The sequence below is a fragment of the Cyprinus carpio genome, chromosome B15 (genome assembly GCF_018340385.1).
Source record: "Cyprinus carpio isolate SPL01 chromosome B15, ASM1834038v1, whole genome shotgun sequence".
NCBI classification, from domain to species: Eukaryota; Metazoa; Chordata; class Actinopteri; order Cypriniformes; family Cyprinidae; genus Cyprinus; species Cyprinus carpio.
The window spans coordinates 23,876,580-23,901,733 of NC_056611.1; the positions used below are offsets into that span (position 1 = coordinate 23,876,580).

General features: G+C 36.2%; 3 protein-coding genes and 1 long non-coding RNA gene across 6 annotated transcripts; 2 read left to right on the forward strand and 2 right to left on the reverse strand.

The window, feature by feature from the left end:
• The first annotated feature begins 1,114 nt into the window (after nt 1-1,114).
• LOC109088826 (alpha-crystallin A chain-like) lies at nt 1,115-2,813 on the forward strand. Its single transcript, XM_019102955.2, has 3 exons — nt 1,115-1,424; nt 1,847-1,969; nt 2,125-2,813. The coding sequence occupies exons 1-3, from the start codon at nt 1,266-1,268 to the stop codon at nt 2,290-2,292; spliced, it is 450 nt and encodes a 149-aa protein (XP_018958500.1). The 5' UTR covers nt 1,115-1,265; the 3' UTR covers nt 2,293-2,813.
• Nucleotides 2,539-13,841, reverse strand: proser3 (proline and serine rich 3). 3 transcript variants are annotated; one of them, XM_042739914.1, is made up of 14 exons: nt 13,757-13,841; nt 13,427-13,464; nt 13,244-13,355; nt 12,666-12,949; nt 11,881-12,035; nt 11,634-11,749; nt 8,306-8,391; nt 7,502-7,635; nt 5,694-5,890; nt 5,076-5,548; nt 4,749-4,938; nt 3,985-4,153; nt 3,099-3,180; nt 2,539-2,977 (listed from the first exon to the last, which is right to left on the reverse strand). In XM_042739914.1, exons 2-14 carry the CDS (start codon nt 13,435-13,437, stop codon nt 2,947-2,949), a joined length of 2,040 nt encoding a protein of 679 aa, XP_042595848.1. In that variant the 5' UTR covers nt 13,438-13,464; nt 13,757-13,841; the 3' UTR covers nt 2,539-2,946. The 3 variants fall into 3 exon arrangements, with proteins under 3 accessions (XP_042595848.1, XP_042595847.1, XP_042595849.1); XM_042739913.1 differs by having other exon boundaries at nt 13,427-13,520; nt 13,757-13,812; XM_042739915.1 differs by having other exon boundaries at nt 13,427-13,779.
• A 39-nt stretch (nt 13,842-13,880) lies between these two features.
• On the forward strand, nt 13,881-20,226 carry LOC109088820 (protein lin-37 homolog). The gene is made up of 10 exons (XM_042739924.1): nt 13,881-14,012; nt 14,831-14,884; nt 14,965-15,031; nt 16,143-16,193; nt 16,335-16,364; nt 17,027-17,112; nt 18,038-18,195; nt 19,304-19,435; nt 19,721-19,794; nt 19,899-20,226. The coding sequence occupies exons 2-10, from the start codon at nt 14,851-14,853 to the stop codon at nt 19,975-19,977; spliced, it is 711 nt and encodes a 236-aa protein (XP_042595858.1). The 5' UTR covers nt 13,881-14,012; nt 14,831-14,850; the 3' UTR covers nt 19,978-20,226.
• A 1,280-nt stretch (nt 20,227-21,506) lies between these two features.
• LOC109088823 lies at nt 21,507-22,974 on the reverse strand. Its single transcript, XR_002017584.2, has 2 exons — nt 22,669-22,974; nt 21,507-22,494 (listed from the first exon to the last, which is right to left on the reverse strand). It is a non-coding gene; the product is annotated as an uncharacterized LOC109088823 (long non-coding RNA).
• Nucleotides 22,975-25,154: the final 2,180 nt, after the last annotated feature.

Here is a 25,154-nt window from a genome sequence, read left to right on the forward strand (position 1 = left end):
ACATATATAGACCTTATATTTTATTGCTGTACCATCCGATACAGAAACTTGTAGAGGAATGCAAGTGAGTAGGTTCCCAGCAAGGGCTATCAACACTTATATTTTATTGCTGTACCATCCGATACAGAAACTTGTAGAGGAATGCAAGTGAGTAGGTTCCTCAAGCAAATGCATTTTCTTTCTTTCTATTTTTTTTTTTTTTTGGTTTGTTTGTTTTTGTTTGTGTGGGTATATATATATATATATATATAGTATATATATATATATATATATATATAGCCTATATTTATTTATTTATGGTAGACTATATAAAGTCTTTCAAGTGATTAATCGCATCCAAAATAAAAGTATAAAAGTTTTTGTTTACATTATGTGTTTACTGTTTATATTTAGTAATACCCCCCCCACACATGCATGTATAGAAATTCAAGAAAAATATGTTTATATAATAAATATTTTTTATATAAATTATATCCATGTAAATATATACATATAAATACATGTAAATATTTTCAAAATATAGACTATAGCCTATGTGTGTGCATTTATATATACATAATAAATATAGGCTACACAGCACACACATATTTACAATGTAAACAAAAGGTTTTATTTTGAATGCGATTAATCGTTTGTACTATATAATCGTATATATGCTATATTGTAATCTGGAAATAGGTAATTTACTTTAAATGTGCTGTGTCATGTGGATAAATATGACCAGAGCGGTTTGAACTTTCCAATTTATTTATAGCCGGACATCTCACCATATTACACATAACGACCCTTTGACATTGAATAGTAGCACATTCGGTTTCTGAATGTCACTCTTTGCTTAATATAAAACAGCTAAGGTGGTGACAGGGATAGGGACCATTTGAATAGGGACCATCATGTTCCCCATTGAATTATTACATAAGAGGATGCTTTCATCATGGGAATAAAATGAGGGGTTAAATCCCACTCCTGTCACTGGCATTCCATAACGGCAAATGCAGCTTTAATAACACTTTTGGCATCGTGCTCCAGGATCTCTGACAGCACCATCAGTCCACTTATTTCTGGCATTTGTTTAGAGGAAGGGGGCGGTGTTTTCCTCAAGCTATTTAAACCTCCTACTAACTTGGAGAGCAACAATTTTCCTGCTTTCTGTTGCATAACAGGATAGACTTAATAACACAATAACCAACTAGTTATACACTCTGAATTTTCTGAAGCAGTATTAGACTATTTGGTGGTTATTTTTTCACATTCATCCCAGAAACATGGACTTCGACTTGCCTCCTTCTCTTCCGGTGAGCGGTATCCCATGGGAAAGGGTTCTCCCACCGTTATTCCCCAGGTGGAATGGGAAAATGGGACCTTATTCGTTGACCCCAACCGAACTTTTAATCCCGGTTTCTGAGCACACCGGAGCAGCACAGGTGGAGTATTACATGTTATTATAAAAATTCTCTGTGGTATCTTTTCACTGTATAAAACTATAAACTGTATATATTTATTATAAATAAAACAAAAATAACATTGTTATTATTTTATCAATTTTAACTACAAATTTTTTTTCTTTTCAAAATAACAAATTTACAAATAAATGTTGTTGACTATGAAATGTATGTTATTCTTCCTGAACTCCCATTCAAAATAATAAGTTATTAAATTATAAATACATGATATAAAGTTATGTGCACAAGAACTAGTGGTAATGTGAAAATATAAAGCTAAAAAAATCTGATCTAAAATCATTATTTTAGATCTAGAAAAAAATTATTCAATCTTTAATTTTCTCTGTAGTAGAGTCAGAAATGGATTGTGTTCTGGTAATGAATTAAATTCACTTTCTCTGCAGGTGACCTGTGATCATAAGGGATTCACTGTGCAGGTTGATGTGAAACACTTCAGTCCCGAGGAGCTGCTGGTAAAAGTGGTTGGAGATTATGTTGTGGTCGAGGGAAAACATGAACAAAAAAAGGTAAGATACCCAGTGGCTTTTTTCTTTTCTAACTCTGACTCCTGTTTTAACATGCTTTCGGATTATCATGTGTTAAACCTGCTATAAAACACTTTGTACTGGACATCTGAGACCTGACGTTTAAGAGCATGATATATGTGTTTGTTCAATCCTAGGACGGTTCAGGACTGGTGACACGTCAGTTTAACCGGCGATACCGGATTCCGAACGGAGTGGACATCATGGCAATGGAATCAGCCATGTCACCGGAAGGCATGCTAGTAATCTCAGCACCTCTGACACAAGGAGACAATTCCAGAATGTTAAATCACACCGGACAATGATGTGCACGCACGCACACACAGTTTCCCACATACTCATATTTGGATTTTTTTTTGCTCTTCTTAACTGTTTTAGTTCTTAACGAGTTAAAGCTCCCATCTTCTGGGTTTCTCACCTAATGCAATGGTAAAGACCAAAACAAGCTCACTTCCTCTCACTCCCCCTTGTGGCGGTGGACTGCTCAACTCAAATGCCAATTCCAAACATACTTGATTTCAAGCCAACAAGAAGATTGTATCACATTTTTATTTCACTCTTGCTGACGGTTTAGCACACAGCCTGTAGGAGCGACAAATCTGTCCTCAAGTTAACAGGGACTCTCCACATCCAAACACACAAACCCAGTCATACTGAATTTAGTATGGGAAGCATTGCTTATTCACAAAATTGCACCGACTGGTCAGTTAATCTTGATAGGCTATGTTGAGATTGTACATATTTTTAAAGATGTAAGTGTTAATTTAGTTCTAATATTTGTGTGATGTACAGTTTGAATATGAATAAATATAATGTACCACCCTTGTTTATTTGCAAAGGGCTTTATTTAGAAATACATTCATACATGTTTGAATCCACAATAAATAGTAGCAAAAATAAACATTATAATGTGAAACATATTGCATCATATTGTATCATTGATATATTAAACAGGTGCGTCAGAGTTGCTGGAGCATCTCATCAACCTCACTGGAAAGTAAAACATGAAAAACTGATCAAGAAAAAAGTTTAACTTGTATAGAGTAATTCACTAGTGCAGATTTGTGTGAAATATATATGTCGTTATCAGATAAACTATAGATATTCTTACCAAAGTTGTTCCATCACCCATTTCCTCTGCTGTCTGAGGACTTGCAACAAAGGATCGTCTTCAAACTCTTGCCCATCTGAGTCTGTATTTAAGATTGTGATATTAGGATAAGGGGAGAAGAAAAAAAAAAAAGTTGTTACCTTATTTATATACACTACCAGTCAAAAGTTTGGGGTCAGTAAGTTATTATTATTTTGCTGTTTAAAAAAAAAAAAATTATAATTTGATTTTTAATGCAACAAAGAGACAGTAAAGATTTTTTACATTGCTACATTTTTTATTACAAATAAATGTTCTTTAGAACATTCTATTCATCAAAAATCAGCAATTCAGAATTCAGCTTTGATATCACTGAAACAAATTATATTTAAAAATGTATTCAAATAGAAAAGTTATTATTAAAATTGTAATTATTTTTCATAATAATACTATTTTTCTGTATTTTTAAATAATGCAGCCTTGGTAAGCATAAGAGACTAATTTTAAAAACATTAAAAAATGCCAAACCAAACTACTCTAAAAGTAGTCTATTTAAAAAAAAAAGATTGTTTTATAATAATAGTAATAATAATAATAATGAAAAAAACATTTAGAATAAAACACACACACACACACACGCACACACGCACACACACACACACACACACACACACACACACACACACACACACACATGTACACAATGTACACTGTGTATAATTTGTATAAGTTCCATCTACATAAAATGTAAACATGCATTCTGTTGTTCTAAGCACACTCTGAAGGGTCAATCTTGCTATTTATAACAGGTTCAGGCTAAAACACTCGACCCTTGCGTGACCTGTTAAACACACGTCGTCATACAGTTTTACAGCTAGTTTAAAGGGAATGTATGAGGTCTTCCTACCTTCTGCATCCTGCATGAGCTGACCTATGACCTCCAAGGGTTGCTGTACGCCGGAACAAGAAGCAACAGGAGACTGTGGGGGTGGTGTATATACTGGGGAATCTGAAGAACTTGGAGTCTTGCACTGGCTTGGAGAATCTGTCCCAGCAAAAAGCACCTCAGAGACGACCTGTCAATGTCAAAGACAGTGTTTACTTTCTTCTGTTTTGATTCACAAGAAAAAAGGAAAAAAAATGGATTGGATGGATTTATTTGATCAGTACAGTAAAAAGAGCAAATCGTAAAATATTACATTTTAAAATTTGTTTTTATTTGAATATATTTTAAAATATAATTTATTCCTGTGATGCACAGCTGAACACTCTTCAGTGTCAGATGATCTCTCAGAAATCATTCTAATAAGCCAATTTGCCGCTTAAGAAACATGTCTTATAATTATCAATGTTGAAAACAGTTGTGTTGCTTAATATTTTTTTTGAAAGCCATGATATTTTTTTAATGAATGGGAAGTTTAAAAGATCGGTTTGTTTGTAATTTATTTGTAATTTTAGAACATTTATTTGTAATAAAAAAAAACAGAACGTAGAAGCCTTTTCTGTCATTTTTTTATCAATTTAATGCATCATTGCTAAATAAAAGCATTAATTTCTTAAAAAAGTGATATAACTATAATATAATAATATAGGTGCCATTTTAAATGATTAATAATTTGGGGTTCAACAGCTTCAGACACTTATAGTGCATCATAAAACAAACTCCCAAACCTGTCCCAGAGCATTATGTATAGGGGAAGGTGGTGGAGCTTGATTTCCAGACAGTCCTCCTCGTGCCGAACTTTGACCCTCTTCCTGCCACCTGCTTTTTCCACTCGGCTCCTCCGGTTTGCGACTGACCCCTTCATGACCCCTAGCATGCCTGACCCTCACTGCACTGCTGCCTCGCTCACCACCGTGTCTACACAGACAAGAAAAGAAAGTGCAAATGTTTAATACTAAACATTATTATCACAATTACTTGTCATTAAACACCTGTCACGTTTCGCCTGGTTAGGTCACAGTCTGATTTGGACAATTATGCAAAACATAAATTACCTTTCAGATTTTTTCTTTCGGCTTGAAGGTGCAATCTTCTTCTCATGTCTCTCATGTTCAGTCTTCTCTTTGACTCTTGTGTCTTTCTTATGGTGAGGGGCCAGCCACCGCTCCTCTGTGCTATCAGAAGTCTGTGGAGATGGAGAAGAGGATGTCTGCGCTCTGTGGTGATCTGCCGTGGTCTCTGGGATGCTGACCTGTGTTCTGATTGGCTTGTGATGTTGTGGTTGGTCACAAGTGGTTTCTAGACTTTTTGTGACAGCTTTCCTGGAGGACAGTCTCTGCTGGGGAAGGGGTTTGGGTTGGATATCGGAGTCTGGTTGCTCATCGGGCTGGAGTCTGGAGATGCTTGGGCTTGAAATTGGGAGAGCAGACTTAGAGACTGGAGGATTGAGGCTAGCGAGGGTGACCGGTGTGAATGAGAGGTTTGCTCTCTGATGAGAAGTGCCATTTAAAGTGCTACAGTGTGCCTTCTGAAAGGAAACAAAGAAGAAGAATGTACTGATTAGAAATGTTAGCATACAATTTTCTTTGCATAAAGTAAATGTGAAAATCAAAACTGGTGGCTTAAATTAATCAAAAAGAAATATAATGATAAGCACTATGGTGTTGGTTCACCTGGTTTGGTGATTGAGGTATATGGTGAACAGAATTGTGGGAAGGGGCCTCCTGACTCCATTGTCTGGCCTGTTCCATCTTCCTCCTCAGTCGCCACTGAAACAGGATGTCATCTTCACGGCGGACACCTGACCTCTCTGAACCAACCACAGGAGGAGGAAAAGACCTTCCCTCACACAAACTGGGCTCTACAATCACTTAAAGAGACAAAAAACAAATTAAAAAAAAAAAGCTCTAATGCACTTTTACTGCACTAATATAAATACCTAGCACGCCAAAATGACATTTATATCCGTTTCTGTTTGTTTTTAGTCAACTGAGAGTGTTTACACAACCATTTCTGCTTTTCACTGCATTTGTGGTTAGAGGTGTGGGTGCTTTTTAATCTGATAAGGGTTTCTTTTTGAAATGAAAACAAACATGTTCAGGAAGAGATAAATTGTGTGTGTGTCTGTGGCAGGTTACAAGATGATGTGCACTAGATATGTACATTCATTTCTGTGTTAAAGGGTTAGTTCGCCCAAAAATGAAAATTAGGCCATAAATTACTCACCCTTAAGTCATCCTAGGTGTATATGACTTTCTTCTTTCAGACAAATCCAGTCGCCGTTATAAAAATTGTCTTTGATCTTTCAAGCTGTTTAATGCCACTCAGCAGCTGTTGCAGTGCTTCAGTTCAAAAGAAGTGAAATAAAAAGCGCCCATCCATAAAAAAAGTGTCTCACACGGTTCCAGCGGGTGAACAAAGTCCTCCTGTAGTGAATCAATTTTTTTTTAAAAGAAAAATATCCATATTCAAAACAGAATAATCACTTTAATCTAGCTTGCACCAACAGTTGTACATGGAAGCAGCTCCGGGCGAATGACATATGAGGTCAGCGTTGCGCATGCACCGGTGAGTCTCATGTAAACCAACATTTGTTAACAAGAGCAAAGGGAGCAAAGTTTCCTTACTTTAGCAAAGGAAAACCAGTTCCTCTTGGCTTATATCAAAATCCTCTGACATTCTTCTTTACAAATCCTCCTTTTGATCTCTCACCTGCATTTCCGTGTTCGTCACTTCTGAGCGGCGCATGCGCAAAGCTGACCTCATACGTCATCCGCCCCGGAACTTCTTCCGTGTACAACAGTGAGTGCAAGCTAGAGTAAAGTGATTATTACTTTTTAAATATGAATATTTTTCTTACAAAAACACATCGATTCACTACAGGAGGACTTTGTTCACCCCACGGAGCTGTGAGAGACACTTTTTTATTAAGGATGGATGCTTTTTATTTAACTTCTTTTGGACTGAAGCACTGCATCACCTGCTAAGTGGCACTTAACAGCTTGAATGATCAAAGACAATTTTTAATATAACTCCGACTGGATTTGTCTGAAAGAAGAAAGTCATATACACCTAGGATGAGGGTGAGTAATTTATGGCCTAATTTTCATTTTTGGGTGAACTAACCCTTTAAAGTTGTTACTTTACGAGGGCAGTCATGGCCTAATGGTTAGAGAGTCTGACTTGTAACCCAAAGGTTGCAAGTTTGAGTATCAGGTCCGGCAGGGATTGTAGGTGGGGGGAGTGAATGACCAGTGCCCTCTTCCACCCTCAATACCACGACAGAGGTGAGACCCTTGAGTAAGGCACCAAACCCCCAACTGCTCCTCGGGTGCTGCAGCATTGGTTGCCCACTGCTCAGGGTGTGTTCACAGTGTGTGTGTGTGTGTGCATGTTTGTTCACTTCTCACTTCTGTGTGTGTGCACTCGGATGGGTCACCATGCTTAGCCACACATCACATCCTTTCCTTTCCTTACTTACTGTTGGTTGAGCCCATTAAGGTGGACACGAGTGGTCTTCGGACCGGCTCATCAGTGCTTACGGGAGAGGAGAAATCAGAGCAGCCCAGACCCTCAGAGCTGATAGGCATGGAGCCACTGCTGAGCGAATGCCCACTGAAAACACAAAAATCATCTAAACTGTTCAAACTTAAATATGCAGTCATAATGCAATCACAAACTATGAAGTTAAAGAAAATTCATCAACATATAGGAATCTTTATTAAACACTCAGGATTTTAATCATCTTATAAAGGGATTTAAATTCCTTTTAACATTAATTATTTAACTTTTTTAATAATGCAATCTATAAAAATATTTTTTAATAATATGAACCAAAAAGTCAATTGTTAGAGAACATGAGGAAACAGGTAATATAATATAATGTAATGTAATATAATATAATATAATATAATATAATATAATATAATATAATATAATATAATATAATATAATATAATATAATATAATATAGAAAAATTTTGTGGAAACTGATTCAAAAGAACATCATATATGTAGAAGTTCAAAATAATACATAAAGTTTAAAAGAACAGCATATATTTGTAATAGAAATGTTTTGTAACATATGAATGTCATTAGTGTTACTGATGAATAAAAGCACTAAATCTTGTTTGATTGTAAAACTCCAATATAGACTTTCACACCTGAACATTCAGTCCTGACATTCAGACAGGAAGCTGACTATGTTGGTGGTCATTTATCATTGTGAAATGACATCCCTCCCTCCCCAGGCCTTGAGTGAGTGTGAGTTTACAGTGGGTCTCACCTCCTCTGCAGTAAACGGCTGGCTCGCTCCTGCAGCTGCAGTATCTCTGGTTCTTCTTGATCACAGTGGGATGATTCAGATAATGTCTAGAAAGGAAATTTGTGGTGGACATTCATGAGATTATCAACAACAATCATACTGTCACTAGCAAAACATGCAGTGCTTTATGTCCGGGCACTGATGTTTAAGGACAGCCTGAGATATTTTCCATCCTGAGGAGAGAACCATGAGCGGCATCCTGCAATTCAAAACAGGGAATCTTGGCCAAGAGTTGCATAACAACTCTCTGTTGTGGAAACTTTATAAATACATAACTTTTGAAGCTCAAAAGACATCACTTTCTAGCAGTAATCTGACTATAGTTGAATGAGTTCACCTACAAATGAACATTTTGTCATCATTTGCTCACTGTATAAGTTTGGAACGACATGAGGGTGAGTAAATGATGACAAAGTTTTCATTTTTGGGTGAACTATTCCTTTAATGCTGAGGCATTCTAAAGCCGTTTTCATTAACACGTAAGATAGAAAGTTAAGCAAAGCATTCCAATATTGCCCCTGAAGATCTGTGCAACAGTAACATGATAAAATAAGTTTATTTGGTACTTAGCAAATTTATCCATTCATAAAGTAACATATAAATGTTTGGGGTCGATGTAAAGATTTTTTTATGTTTTTGAAAGAAGTCGCTTATGCCCACCAATGCTGCTTTTATTCAATCAAAAATACAGTGAAAACAGCAATAGTGTGAAATATTGTTACAGTTTAAAATAACAGCTTTAATATATTTTAAAATCTACTTTTTAAAGATATTTTAGCAAAGCTGAGTTTTCAGAAGCTATTACTTCAGTGTCACATGATCCTTCAGAGATTATTCTAATATGTAGATTTAGTGCTAAAGCCTTACTGACCTCAAACTTTTAGAAAGGTATACTCCAGCTCTAAATAAAGAACCTCATGGAGGAAGATTTTACAGCAACCACCACTAGATGGCGACAGTCAGCATCTGGCAACATGTGAAAATACTGTATACTATTGCCTTGTCCAAATACCCACACCTGCGGTCTTTGCACTTGGCCACTTGACAACTTCATGACGTATTTCCTGTATTTGGCCCAAGTGTTCAAGTGAGGAAGAAGACCACAAGTGTGTGTCGAACTTTTCATTACTTGATGGGACACACTTATAATGTTGTAAAATGGCAAGTGTTTACATAGCTTTATTTTAATTTTAAATACTTTGCATTTTATAACATGACATAATTTAAATTTTTGGTGCTTCTAATTAAGTGCTAAAATGCAGTTGCAAATGTTGTACAAAATAAATATCACCACTTACAAAACCCGATTCCAAAAAAGTTGGGACACTGTACAAATTGTGAGTAAAAAAGGAATGGAATAATTTACAAATCTCATAAACTTATATTTTATTCAGAATAGAATATAGATAACATATCAAATGCTGAAAGTGAGACATTTTGAAATGTCATGCCAAATATTGGCTCATTTTGGATTTCATGAGAGCCACACATTCCAAAAAAGTTGGACAGGTAGCAATAAGAGGCTGGAAAAGTTAAATGTACATATAAGGAACAGCTGGAGGACCAATTTGCAAATTATTAGGTCAATTGACAACATGATTGGGTATAAAAAGAGACTTTCAGAGTGGCAGTGTCTCTCAGAAGTCAATGGGCAGAGGATCACCAATTCCCCCAGTGCTGTGGTGAAAAATAGTGGAGCAATATCAGAAAGGAGTTTCTCAGAGAAAAAACTGCAAAGAGTTTGAAGTTATCATCATCTACAGTGCATAATATCATCCAAAGATTCAGAGAATCTGGAACAATCTCTGTGCATAAGGGTCATGGCCGGAAAACCATACTGCATGCCCGTGATCTTCGGGCCCTTAGACGGCACTGCATCACATACAGGAATGCTACTGTAATGGAAATCCCAACATGGGCTCAGGAATACTTACAGAAAACATTGTCGGTGAACACAATCCACCGTGCCATTCGCTGTTGCCGGCTAAATCTCTATAGGTAAAGAAGCCATATCTAAACATGATCCAGAAGCACAGGCGTTTTCCGACGACCCAAATTATCATCTAAAATGGACTGTGGCAAAGTGGAAAACTGTTCTGTGGTCAGACGAATCAAAATTAGAAGTTATTTTTGGAAAACTGGGACGCCATGTCATCCGAACTAAAGAGGACAAGGACGACCCAAGTTGTTATCAGCGCTCAGTTCAGAAGCCCGCATCTCTCATGGTATGGGGTTGCATGAGTGCTTGTGGCATGGGCAGCTTACACATCTGGAAAGGCACCATCAATGCTGAAAGGTATATCCAAGTTCTAGAACAACATATGCTCCCATCCAGACGTTGTCTCTTTCAGGAAAGAACTTGCATTTTCCAACATGACAATGCCAGACCACATACTGCATCAATTACAACATCGGCTGCGTAGAAGAAGGATCCGGGTACTGAAATGGCCAGCCTGCTGTCCAGATCTTTCACCCATAGAAAACATTTTGCGCATCATAAAGAGGAAAATCCGACAAAGAAGACCTAATGCAGTTGAGCAACTAGAAGCCTGTATTAGACAAGAATGGGACAACATTCCTATTCCTAAACTTGAGCAACTTGTCTCCTCAGTCCCCAGACGTTTGCGGACTGTTATAAAAAGAAGAGGGGATGCCACACAGTGGTAAACATGGCCTTGTCCCAACTTTTTTGAGATGTGTTGATGCCATGAAATTCAAAATCAACGTATTTTTCCCTTAAAATGATACATTTTCTCAGTTTAAACATTTGATATGTCATCTATGTTGTATTCTGAATAAAATAATGAAATCTGAAACATCCACATCATTGCATTCTGTTTTTATTCACAATTTGTACAGTGTCCCAACTTTTTTGGAATCGGGTTTGTACAATGTAAAGGTTTCCGTGACCTTTCGCGAGATCTTGGCAAAAAGTCTTACGATTTATTTCCAGAACATGATGGGATACACTAAGCCTCGATTAGCGCTCCAGAGCAGTATTCGAGATAGTGTGGATTTAGTGTGCATTAAGGGCACTGTGCTTTGCCGTTTCTAAGACCTGGGACAGTCTTGCGCACTTACTTCCTGTCTCGCCCACGTGCTCTCAAGTGGCCAAGACCGCAAGTGTGGGTATTTGGACAAGGCAATTGTCTTCCTTTTTTTATTTCATGAACAAAATTCTGCTGCATCTGCAACATATAAAAGCCCTACAGCAATATAAAAAACTGTACAATATTTGTCATCCTCTTTAACACATGGTCAAAGTTGTTCGATTTTATGCAAAACTCACCAGCATACTAAGGTCGAGCATGTGTCTAGCTGGAGACAGCGTGGTTTCATCATGCTGTAGCTTTGTGATTGGGCTCTGAGTGCTGGCCGGGTCATCCTTCATGAGGTCAAGTGGTGCTATAAACAGGACATACATAAGTAAGACTCTAAAGGAAAGAGTGTTTGTGAGATTTGTGCACTGAAATAATTTACAATATCAACCTACCGAAAATGTATTATTAATGACAGATGTATTTTTTAAAGCACACCTCTGATATATTTCTCTGATGGGTGTGTTGGTGTTGAACTGGATGCAGGCGATGTGGACATCCACCAAAACGGCTGGTCATCTTCTGCAACAGCTGCCTGAAGTCGTCTTTCGTCTGGACTCTGTGGCTTTCCGAAACGGAAGCGTTCAATGTACTTGAAGGATATAATTGCAAAAGGAAGTCAAACAACAACATACACTTTCAAGGTAAACATAACGCTTGCATTAAACACCCTTGATATGCTCATCTGAGAATAATGTATCACCACATGTGGCAACATTACTTCAGCTTTGGTTTAAAAAGAAAGGAAGTTACTGTTTGTATTTTAAATTAATGGTTCACTGTGTAACACATGGTGAGTGAAATTACTCTATTTTAGACGAGGTCCACTTCCAGATGTGAAGATCTTTTTACAACAGACTTACTGACCAAGATATTTAATGGATTTAATTTATCTATTCGAAAATTTAATATGCAATTTATTCCTGTGTTGTGAAGCTGAATTCACAGCATCATTACGAAATAGAAACATGTTTTGTAACATTCACATAATCATGTTAAACAGTAATTAAAAAAAAAAAAACTCACTAACCGCAAATGTTTAAACAGTAATTTATATCTTTAAATATAGTCAAAAGTTGGACAACATGCCGTTGTTGCTTCATGGGATGAGTAGTTCAGATGTGCCTTGTTTTCCAATTTTAAAACATTCTTTTGGTTTGAATAAAAAGGTTTATTTACAATCAAAAGTGATATTGCCATTAGAGAACAATGATTTCCCTTACTTTGCAAGAACTGAGGGTTCCTTTGCCTCAATTATTGTTGGTGCAACCATGTTTCTCATGGCTTGCATCTGAACTTCAGAGCAGACAGAAGTGTTATTGTTGTCTGTAGAGCAACTCAGGTCAGTAGAAGGCCAAGACTCGGAGTAGCTCAGCTGGCATTCAGTAGAAGGGGGACAGAGCAGGACACTTTCATGGAGGACCTGGTCCTCTGTCCTCAAAGGTGACGCCTGAGTAGGAAGATCTGAAGGACTGGGTGGCTCAGTAAACCGGACAGGACTCAAGGCCTGCAATGCACAATCCAAAAAACAACATCACCGTGAGTTTTTGCAAGTTAAAACTTTGTTTTTCTCATCTCAGCACTTACACTTGTTATTGCAGTTCTGATAAGAACTAGACTGGAAACTAGTTTACTACTTAGTGCACAGTGCATGCTGTAATGTAGAGAATAAAATGATCTATGCAATGACGAATGTTTCAAGCAAGTGGGGTGGGGGGAATGTAGAATTTGTCCAATGCAAACCAGGAAAGAGTCACAAAATACATAAAACTTAAAGTGAATGCAAAGTCAGTTCTCTCACCAGTCTTTTTTGTTGCTTTGGGGTTTTTCTGGATCTAGATGGACTGTAGTGGCTCCTGGGCAAAGGGGGATCCGGAGGAAATGGATTCTTTCTTGTGAAAACAGCTGCACCGCTAAGAAAAGTGACAACGTGTAAACAAAATGTAAACGAGTTTAATCTGAAAGGATTTGACATAAAACCCACCTTGATCTCATAGCGTTCGTGCAAACCTGTTTGCTCTGCTAAAAAAAAAAAGGACGCAAGTAGAGTTTCATCATACTGTAGGATCCATGAATGTCTAAATAAAGACACAACAGTTTAACGAAACTGCATTACGTTCCTAATTACAGTGTTTCTGTGTTGCATGAGTGCATCTCAACCGTCGCGTGATTACGTTACTATGGGATTAAACGGTCTTTTAGCTCACTGTTTAACAAGCTATACGCTATTTAAACTCTCGAAAACAAACTAGATCAGAATATAACCATAAACTCATTGCAAATATGTTGCAAAAAAAAGAAGAGCTCAGCTTACTTTTCGAATTGTGTGACTGTGTGTTGTATCCTGGGATATGTAGTCAGAGAACTGTTGTTTACATTGTTATCTAAGACAGTTGACCAGCCAATAGAGTGGCGTATTTTGTGATCGACGACAATTTGAACCAATAGCAGCGCTGCGCTTTCATTTGCTGCAGCCAATGACGAGCCCGAAATTTCATTGCGCGCGGAAGAGGAATGTCGGATTGTGAAAGAAGCGGCTCGTCGTCAGTTTCTCAGCTAAGGATTGGAAGGTGAGTAGCGTGTTGTTTTGTATCTATAAAGTGTTTTTACGTTCCAAAATGATGTTTTTATTAAAGTATTATGGTAATGTTAAGGGATTAATGTAGTCGGAGAAGATTTTAAATACCGTTAATAAGGAATTTAAGGGGTTTCCTATATAGCTAACGTCAGCTGTTTATATTATTGTAACAGTTAACGTTAGCTGATTAGCAAAATAATAATGCCACCTCTTCGTTCTCGTCTGCGTTCTCGTCATGCTTTCTCTTTTGCAAACGTTTGTAATTCGGTAAATCAGTTCAAACGTTTGCAAAAGAGAAAGCACGGGGAGTATGAAAAACAAGTAAAAACAATGATATATATATATATTGTGTGTGTGTGTGTGTATACACTAGTAATAGTAGTGTTTATGTATAAGGTAGTAATATATATATATATATATATAGTGTGTGTGTGTGGTGTGTGGGTGTATGTATATATATATATATATATATATATATATATATATATATATATATATATATATATATATATAATAAATGACTAAATGTACACACACACACACACACACTAACACAACATTTATAATTACTACCTTATACATAAACACTACTATTACTAGTGTATATACACACACACACACACAAACACAAACACACTAGTGTGACATTTATTCACCATTTAGGAGTTATGGCCATTTTAACAAAGTACCGGTGTTTTTGTGTGTGTGTGTGGGGTGGGGTATCTGATACATCATTTTAGATTAATTTTGTGTAACCTGTTTCTTTTATATTAGTCATATAGTAATTAACACATTCCTAAAAAATGACAGGAAACAAAACAGGAGGTACAATGCTTCACTGTAAAATCAAGACTGAGAAGACAGGTGAGGTTGCAAACATAAGCTTCTTTTTACATTTCTATTGTGGAGTGTTTTGTGTAATACAAAAAGATGTTCTTTTGCAGATGCTGGGGCTCGAAACCGCCTTGATGCAGTATTGCAAGGTTTGGTTGAGAGGAGTGACAGTGAGAGGTTAGTGCATTAATATGTGTGTGAGCTTTGAAAGCTCCAGACTCTTAACAGCGAAGCTACAAATGGACCTCATGTAATGAAAGCTCATTAGTGATGAGTCCACTTTAGAAGATTGCATCAGTGTAATATATTACTGTAAAAATTTGTCTGTCACTAAAAGCGAAAGTGCTGCAAGATGTAAAATAACACTCTGTCGGAACCAAATGAATGTTATGTTAATGAATGTTAGTGACACAGCGATTCAGTTCAACATATTGTCACGAAATGTAACCTATATTATCGCACAGCTGACTTTACTTGCATACATACTGTACACTCACTTGTTTTTATATTGTCACAAAATGTTAATTATCGACCCAGCTCTACTCTTCCAAATATTATTATGGAGATATTATAAAAATTTACATCATGATTCTATGTAATGTTGCTTTAAAACAGAGTGTATTGTGAAAAGCACTATAGAAGTAAAACTGAATTGACTTTATAATGTCTGCTGTAATAAAATTATATTTTTAACATTTTCTTTCTGTGCCAATATATTTTAAATTAACAAAGAATCCACTATCAATAACATATTTTACTCCTGTTCTGTATCCTGAGAAAACTTATCAGGAATGGCACGCCTGCCACCTGCATCCCTAAAGTATTTGGAATCTGCTGTTTTTTGGATTTTCCACAGAATTGGAGAACCAAATAATTTGGGCAGCAGGAAGTATAAAATAATGAAAACAATGACCATTTATGGCATCCCAGAGATTTGGTTTCCACTGAGCAAAGAATTTTTTTTTTTAGTATCGATTAATAGCATTCTTGTTAGAATCCGTTTACATTTCAGCTGTCTGAATAATCGCCACCCTGATGGTCTTAAGTGGTTTACTGCTATAATTATGTTTGTGGAAACACTTTCTTGTTTCTCATGTTTTCCTTTTTTAAAAGAAAATCAAATCAGTGATCATCAACAGCAATGCTTTAATTTGTTTCCTGGAAACCTTGTAAGAATTCAGGAAAGGAATACTTGCAATACATATCTTTTATAAAGTAGAGAGCAGTTGTATTTGGGGAAAATTGCCATTTGTATAATCCTTTGTGCTCTTTCTTCTTTTTCCTGCAGAGAGCAGAATGAAGAGGATTCTGGGAAAATGGTGGCAGACTCTTTGAGCAAGTATGCACATACATTGTTTTTGTGTAACTGATATAAACATTTTCCTCTTTTGACCAAAAAGTTTTTAAGTTGTATATTAAAGATTTATTTAACAGCCATATGTAATGCACATTAAATATTTTATTCTTTTCTCTTATACAGGGATTTATCACCTTCATCTGCAGGGAAAAGGTAAGCAGAATCTTCTTTGACCTTTACTTTGAAGGAATAATTTACCCACAAATAAACAATTGCTGAAAATGTACTCATCCTCAGGCCACTTAAGATGTAGATGTGTTTGTTTCTTCATCAGAACAAATTTGGAGAAATTTTAAAGAAATTAAATTACGTCACTTGCTCACCAGTGGATCCTCTGCAGTGGGTGGGTGCCGTCAGAGTGAGAGTCCAAACAGCTGATAAAAGCACCAAAAGTAATAGAAACGACTTCAACCCATTAATTAACATCTTGTGACATGAAATGCTGGTGGATTAATGGTCTTAATGGTGGATGTTTTTTTATTATAAATGCACAGCTTTTCATTTTACATGACATTTACTGATGGACTGGAGTCGTGTGGATTATTATGATTATTGTGTTCTGACGGCACCCATTCTCTGCAGAGCATCCATTGGCGAGCAATAGATGTAATGCTAAATTTCTCCAAGTCTGAAAAACCATTGCAAATATATCATAACTATTTAATATGTCAACTAGCCAGCTGTGTGTACACTTCTTAAGACTGTTTAACATTGTGCTTTGTAAATATTTACAATAGTTCTATTAGAACAGCCAATATTCATTCCTAAATGGTTTGGTAGAGTTTGCTTTAAGAGATCCTTTTTGCCTTTCACAGACCATCATCACGATTCCCACAACACAGAAGGAAGAAGCGTAAAGAGATGGATGATGCTCTGGCAGAAACCAACCAGCACAAACAAAGTAAGTCCAAAGATGAAACAAATAGTGATGTGTAGGCTGAATTAGGTAATGTGTAGGTAAATTTGAAATAAATGGCAATAAGTGCAGAATTTGAATCCTCCCTATCTATATAGCCAATTTTGTATCTTAAAGGGGTCATATGATGTGATTTTAGTTCTTCCTTTCTTTTTGGAGTGTTACAAGCTCTTGGTGCATAAAGAAGATCATAAAAAATGCAAAGACCAAATACACAAAACCAAATAGATATTCTTTATAAAAGTTAAGAGTCCTCCTCAAAACTGCTCATTCTAACACACCCCCACATGTATACATCACAGACATTGTTTTATGTTTACACGGTGCAATACGCAATGCAACGCTTGAAAAGACAGTACAGGTCATTATAATCAGTAATTATGTCCTCACTGGATGCAACAAATGCCTCGTTTGTAATGGGTTTTATTGGTTTTGTCTCATCGAGCCGGGACACACGTCATCACAGTATGGTGAGGGGCGTAACATTTCCGTCACACGCTTGAGGCATTCAGCCAATCACAACGCACTAGACAGAAACGATGAGCTTTGTAAAAATCGATGTGTTTCAGAAAGGCGGGGCATAGAGGAGAAATAATAATGTACAGTAAGTGGAAAATTTGTTTTTTTTAACCTTAAACCACATATTAAACACATTGCATTACAACAAATACACAAAATAATGTTCTTTTTAGCAACATCATATGACCCCTTTAAAGATAAGTAAAATGTTTTATAATTTCTGAGAAACACCATTGGGTTTTCATATCAGGCAACATGTGTGGTTGTTGAGGGAGTTTTATTTCAAGCCAAGGTTTAAAGAATTGAAAGGAAGGGTTTTTTTTTAAGTCTTGATCTTGTAAGGCCCATTTCCTGTTTTCTTACGTGCTCTACATCTTGTCTTCTCCATCAGATGCTTATATTATCAAGTTATTTGACCGCAGTGTGGACTTGGCTCAGTTCAGCACCACCACACCGCTCTATCCCATTTGTCGGGCGTGGATGAGAAACAACCCATCTATGCGAGAGAGAACAGCACCCAGCCCCCCTCACAGCTGTGGAGAGGACGAGGTCACATCCAGCATTCGCTCTGCAATAGTTTTAAATACTCATCCCCTTCAGATTATTGAACTGCTCAGGGGTGCGTTTCCCAAAACCATCATTAGCTAACTATGGTCGTTAGTTCCATTAAATTCTATTGGCAATGACGGAACTTGGGACCATAGTTGCATTTGGTAAACTCACCCCAGAATGAATAATATTGTGGAAGTGGGACTGTTTCTGTTGGTGGATGAACATCTGTTTATATCATTCTGACATTCCTTGAAACCCCACAGAGTTCCCACAGTCCTAGAAATACCAGGGAGTTCCAAATGTGTGGTTTTCCAGGCCTGGAATAGTCATTTAAATGTCTACCATAAATTTGCATTTTTGTTGATAAGCTCAGTATTTCTTCAGGTAGATCTCTATACAGTCATTTTTAATAAGTTCTCATTGAATCAAATGACTTGAAAAGCCAAGTGAGGGACCTCTGTTGTAAAGTCTTGTTGCACTATAGACCATGGTTATTAAAGCGAACTAAAATAACAAAAAATAAATTAAAACCATATATTTTTTTTTTAAATATAAATATTAACTGAAATAAAATATGAGAAGTACAAAATGTACAAGCATTTAAAAAAAAAATTATAATAATAATTAACTTGGTATACTAAATAACTAAAACTGAAATAAAAATTAATAAGCGCACACACACACACACACACACATACAAATATTAATAAAAACAATAAAAGTATCTATAAAATACAGCACTGCTGCTTTGCAAGAGCATTGCTTAAAATCATAGTCGTAGTTTGACCTTGAATCAAAAGAAGAATAAAAATGTCTTGGCACTGTATGATATATTATGTAACTGTCCAGTAGCTTTTGAAAAGTAAAGCTATTATCAATTGTTTCTGTTAATAATGCTGCTACATCCAGCTACATTTTCCCATCTGAATTCATTTACCCAGTGGAGAAATAAATTCATATTTTTCCTTTGAGTTTGCCTAGAAGGCTCCTTTCCCCGCTGAGAAATGTCCTTGGCTTCTCTTGTTTAAAAAAAAATTATATAATGAGTACTTTATGCCAAAACAAACATTACAATTGAGGGAAACCGCTCTTTGTATTCTTTCAGATGACTGACATGCTGAATGGCAAAGGACAGAACGTGTACAGGCTTCCTCCACCTGTTTCCTGTCCAGTAGGTTTACCTGGTGAACCTGTCAGTCTCAGAATTCCACCTATAGAGAAACCTACAGAGAGCCAGGTAAGCTGTGGTAACTGTTGTGCCACACAGAGTCTACAGGAAGCACTAATCTTTCTTTAAAGATCTGCATTTTAAGCAAACTACTAAATGACAACTGATAAAGCTTCCATCAAACACCTGTGCTTAACTCTTTACCAGTCATTGTTGGGAATGGATAAGAACCTGTTTGCATACTGAATTGGTCTCGTCATCCTTTAAATTAAGTTTGCAATACTAATGTTGTTAAATGATGTGCTTCATGTGAATGTATCCAGTTAGTTCTTGCAGTATCTATTTGTTTTTCAGTCCGTAGATGATGCAGCAGGCACCTCACCTCTTATCTTCAATCACATCAAACGCTGGAAGAAAATTAGACAGAAGTATGCTCATCATTCTATATTCCTACTACATTTCCAGGGGGAGAGGGATATTTACAAATTAAATCATGTATATGTTGTTCAGCATTTTTTTTTATATGTTCTAGGTGGAAGGAGGCTTCCAGTAAGAACCAGTTGAGATACAGCGAGAGCATAAAAATCCTTAAGGAAATGTATGAACGTTAGTTCACATACATCACTAGTGCATCAGAAGAAAATCTGTGAAGGCAATTTAAAAAAGATGTCCAGGCATGAAGCCTACAAGGAGAGTGAAATAATTAAACAAAAATTTTGAATTGAGAGTTGAACGAAATGATTTTGTAATGTCTTTATTTTTCTCTTTAAATACAAACTCACAATAAATCTTACAGAACTGAAAATGAATTTAATGTATTCATTCAATAAAACTGCATTAATAAATTCTTTATAATAGTTCTCGGCCCTTTCCAACTTGCAACACTCAATATTTGTCTAGCATCTAGCTATTTGCATGTGCAACCGTCTGGCTCTGATACAACACATCGTGGAACTGCACATCCAGTTAGAAACATTTATGGGTAAATTCTTTGGATATCTATTAAATGCATGCAATTACAAGCCACACTTTACAGTTTTTCTCAGTCACTTTGATGCATTTCTCAAATCAGAAACGAAATTCTCAAAACTACTTGTCCAACCTCCACATCATCTAGTCATTTATACACATTATAAAACCAGTTTCTCATTCTTTTGAACAAGTTGCGATTGCTTTTGCACATTCATCTGCGGTTTCCTACATTATCAGTTGCTAATGTCATGTTGCTCAAAATGTATTAAATAGTTTTCTGTACAATAGTCTTACCCCCCAAAACATAGTCTTTAGTTCATCGTACAAGTCATTAAATGCAAAATGATTCATCTAGTTGTCATAAACTGCCAAGCACATTTTTTTTTACACATTATTATTAGACTTTTGTAAATTTGCCATGAATTGTGCAAGTGAATCTTGACTAATGAAGAGAATGTAGATCAATCAATGATAAACCATTGCTCTGAAATAGCTCAAAGGTTCATCCCATGAATCTTTAGTTGGAAAGCATATACTATATAGACAGAGGACAACACAAGAGTTACAAATTCTGACAATGGACTTATTTTTTATTTTCATCTTTGTGCCCATGTTTCTTTTTCCTTTTTGATATCACAATGACATTGTAAAGGTGGTTTTTTTTTTGTTTGTTTTTTTTTTTTTTTTTTTTTTTTTTTTTGGTCAGACAACTAATAAAATTATAACTGGGAATTCTAGTCTCTTTCAATCAATATCCCACATACAGTAATATGTCAATTTGTACTTAGATATATGGCAAACATTAGCATATGGCATACTGTTCAACACAGTAACTGTCATCCAAAATGTTGCCATAGTTTACATCAGGTAATAATAACAAAGTGCACTGTTATTGACAACATGACTAAGCATTTTAAACTTCTTTTTTAATAATAACAAAACAACTACTCATCATTATGACACCAATAATATCATCAACAAAAAAAATACCTTCTTAAAAGATAAACAAAAAATATTTAGAAAAATACAGAAAGGCTTTTGCAGGTAATCTATATTGGGGTGCTGTTTGTATGAATTGTTTTGAGAAATGCACATACTTCTTTGCAAATATTAATGATGATTTGAGAAATGCACCAAAGCGACTGAGAAAAACTGTAACACCAAAGGATCCTATTTAAGCTTTTTGACATTTTTATTTTGAATAAAGATCAGGCAAAATGTTTTGACTTGGATGTCGATTGATCTTCACTGAATGCTGTTTCCAGAACCAGCAGCAGGGACTGTTTAACCCTTTTGCTTATATTCCTCACACATGAACATACAGAGAATGGGATACAGACTGCTGTTTATCATAATCAGGCATTCAGCTATTGTGTACAGGCAAAAAATACTAATGAAACACTTTCAAACCACTTACTCTCAGTTGCAATTGCCATATAAATGTGACAAACATGCAATGGAAGCCAGCATACAAAAAAGGTCAGGATTACAGTAATGACCCGAAAAGCCCTTAGCTGCTTTTTCCTTGTAAGCTGTTTGACTCGTCCTGCAATAGCTAAATATGAAGATGCAATGATCACAAAGAGGTTGAGGAGTCCCACCATAAACGCAAATATGACCAGAAGCTTCAGGAGCTTTCTGTTCAAATTAACCTTAAGGGTTATTAAGGCAAAAGGAAGACTGCCACCAATGTGAAAATCCACACAAGCATACAGATGATCCTGGCTTTGACTAGAGTTCTTTTATTTTTAACCCACACAATCACCCATGTGCACAGCCATCAGTCCAGACTGATAACGGTCAGAAAAAAATAAAATAAAAAATGCTTGCAAACATATTTAGCCTCAACACAAAGCGGAGAACCCTGCAAATCGGCGTCGTTGATGTGATGTCCTCCAAAGTAAGGGATGATGTGTAGGATTGGAGCAGCAATGATAGAGATGAATTCTGCAATCACCAAGTTGAGAAACCAAATGGAGTTGACTGACGTCCATTTCCAAAGAGACCCAGTATAATAATGGCAGCGTAAAGGTCCGAGATAACAAAGACCAACATGCCACCCGATTTTAATTGGCACAAAGGTAATTCCATACCCGGTAATGTGGTTGAATTATGTGTAATGATTTTAGTAATATTTTCCAAATCTCCTAAGCACACTACACAAAGAGAGAAAGTACAGTTAAGGCAAGAAATTGCATCATTTAATACACTTATAATCAATTTTAATATTTTCAAAAATAAAATAAAATCCAAAACACTAGCAGACAGCATAATTTATTGCTAAATATTGAGAGTTCTTTAAGGCATGTTGCAGATCGATTCTTACTGACTTTTTGAGGTTTGTTGTTAATCTACAATACCCTCTTGGCACGTTAACTCCAGTGTTCCTGTAGAGGTGAGTCTGAACTGGACGAGTGATTCTGTGCAACCTCCCTGATCCTTGTCGTTATACGGCAGTGAAATATTTACATCCTTGTTGGCTGTTTAGATGTTTTTATACAATCTGATAAGGGCAAAATGATGTGTCATCAGCAAACTTGATGTGATTGCACCATCAGGTATCATCGCATCTGCAGCAGGGGGAAACCAGTTTTGTGGTGCACGCCATGCTTCTTATCGAATTCAGTTCAGTTCAAGTTTATTTGTATAGCGCTTTTCACGATACAGGAACTTTACAGAGAATTAAGTTTCTACAATATATTTTAGAAGTAGCTTGTCAGTGGTGACTATGTCAAATGGCAGAAATTTATGGTAAAATTCAGTTAATGATGTAAGCAAACATATGATGAACACAATGATTTCGTTGCAATCAAACTTGTAGCAAAATTTGGTAGTTAGTTTATGTTGGGTGGCATCATGAGGTCCTCTGAGAAGGGAAATTTACAAATTTCGTACCAAATTTACAAAAAGTCTAATAATAATGTTTAAAAAAAAAAAGTGCTTGGCAGTTTATGACAACTAGATGAACCATTTTGCATTTAATGACTTATAAGATGAGCTAAAGACTAGATGTTTTGAGGGGTAAGACTATTGCACAGAAAACTATATACATATACAACCAGAGAAACCGGTTTTATGATGTGTATAAATGACTAGATGATGTGGAGGTTGTACAAGTAATTTTGAGAAATTCATTTCTTATTTGAGAAATGCACCAAAGTGACTGAGAAAAACTGTAACCTTTGAGCTATTTCAGAGAAATGGTTTATCATTGGTTGATCTACATTCTCTTCATTAGTCAAGATTCACTTGCACAATTCATGCCAATTTTACAAAAAGTCTAATAAATATGCTTTGACAGTTTATGACAACTAGATCAACCATTTTGCATTTAATGACATAAACGATGAACTAAAGACTAGATGTTTTAGGGGGTAAGACTACTGCACAGAGAGCCACATAATACACTTTGAGCAACATGACATTAACAACTGATAATGTTGTAAACCGCAGATGAATGTACATAATCAATTGCCTGAATGTACCAAAGCAATTGCAACTTGTTCAAAAGAATGAGAAACTGATTTTATGATGTGCACAAGTGACTAGATGATGTGAAGGTCGAACAAGCAGTTTTGAGAAGTTCATTTCTGATTTGAGAAATGCAACAAAAAGTGACTGAGAAAAACTGTAAAGGTGTGCCTTTATCTCTATGATAATGTGAAGGTATGGGTGATACTGTCAGGCTGATTGGATTAGCACCTATGCATTTGAATGACACTGTTATGCTAAAGAGATCAAGGCTGGGAAAATGCCGGTGTTGGGCTGATTCCTGTACTTTATTTGCATGCTATGGGTTAGATTGTCTCCACCTCTGCTAAATGTATCCCTCCCCCTTAAATGGATATAAATGACGAAGCATGACTGCTTTAGTTAGACTTTTGATGACTGCAGCACCACGCAGCGCGTTCTCAATAAAGAGTCCTGCTGAAGATTACCCAAGAGTCTCCTGGTCTTCCCTTCTGAGTTTCCAACACTTTCCAACTGAAGATTTATGAGATGAACCTTTGAGCTATTTCAGAGAAATGGTTTATCATTGGTTGATCTACATTCTCTTCATTAGTCAAGATTCACTTGCACAATTCATGCCAAATTTACAAAAAGTCTAAAAAAAAAAAAAAAATGTGCTTGGCAGTTTATGACAACTAGATGAACTATTTTGCATTTAATGACTTATAAGATGAACTAAAGAGGGGTAAGACTATTGCACAGAAAACTATATAAAACATTTTGAGCAACATGACATTAGAAAATGATAATGTAGGAAACCGCAAATGTGCATAATCAGTTGCATGAATGTACAAAAGCAATCGCAACTTGTTCAAAAGAATGAGAAACTGGTACAAACTGGTCACAAACAAGATAGTCAAAATGCTTAGTCATGTTCTCAATATAACAGTGCACTCTGTAACTATTAACTGATATAAACTATGGCAACAGTTTGGTTGAAAGTTACTGTACTGAAATGCAGAAGGCTGCATTTCTTATGTATGCCATATATCCATTTCAAAAGTACAAATTTACATATTACTGTACGTGGCATATTGATTGAAAGAGACTGGAAAGGATTCACAGTTACATTTTGCTAGTGGTCTTACAAAAAAACAAACAAACATTACAATGTCACTGTGACATAGAAAAGAAATAAGGGCACAAAGGCAAAAATACAAAATTATATAGGCAAACACAGGAAAGACTCCTTAGACAGAACTTTGCTTTTGCATGCAGCACTGTATGAGGAATTGCACTGCGCCTCCTGACATGCCAGTCTGTCAGCCCACAGATTCTCATCAACATCACAGGGAATATCTTCCCT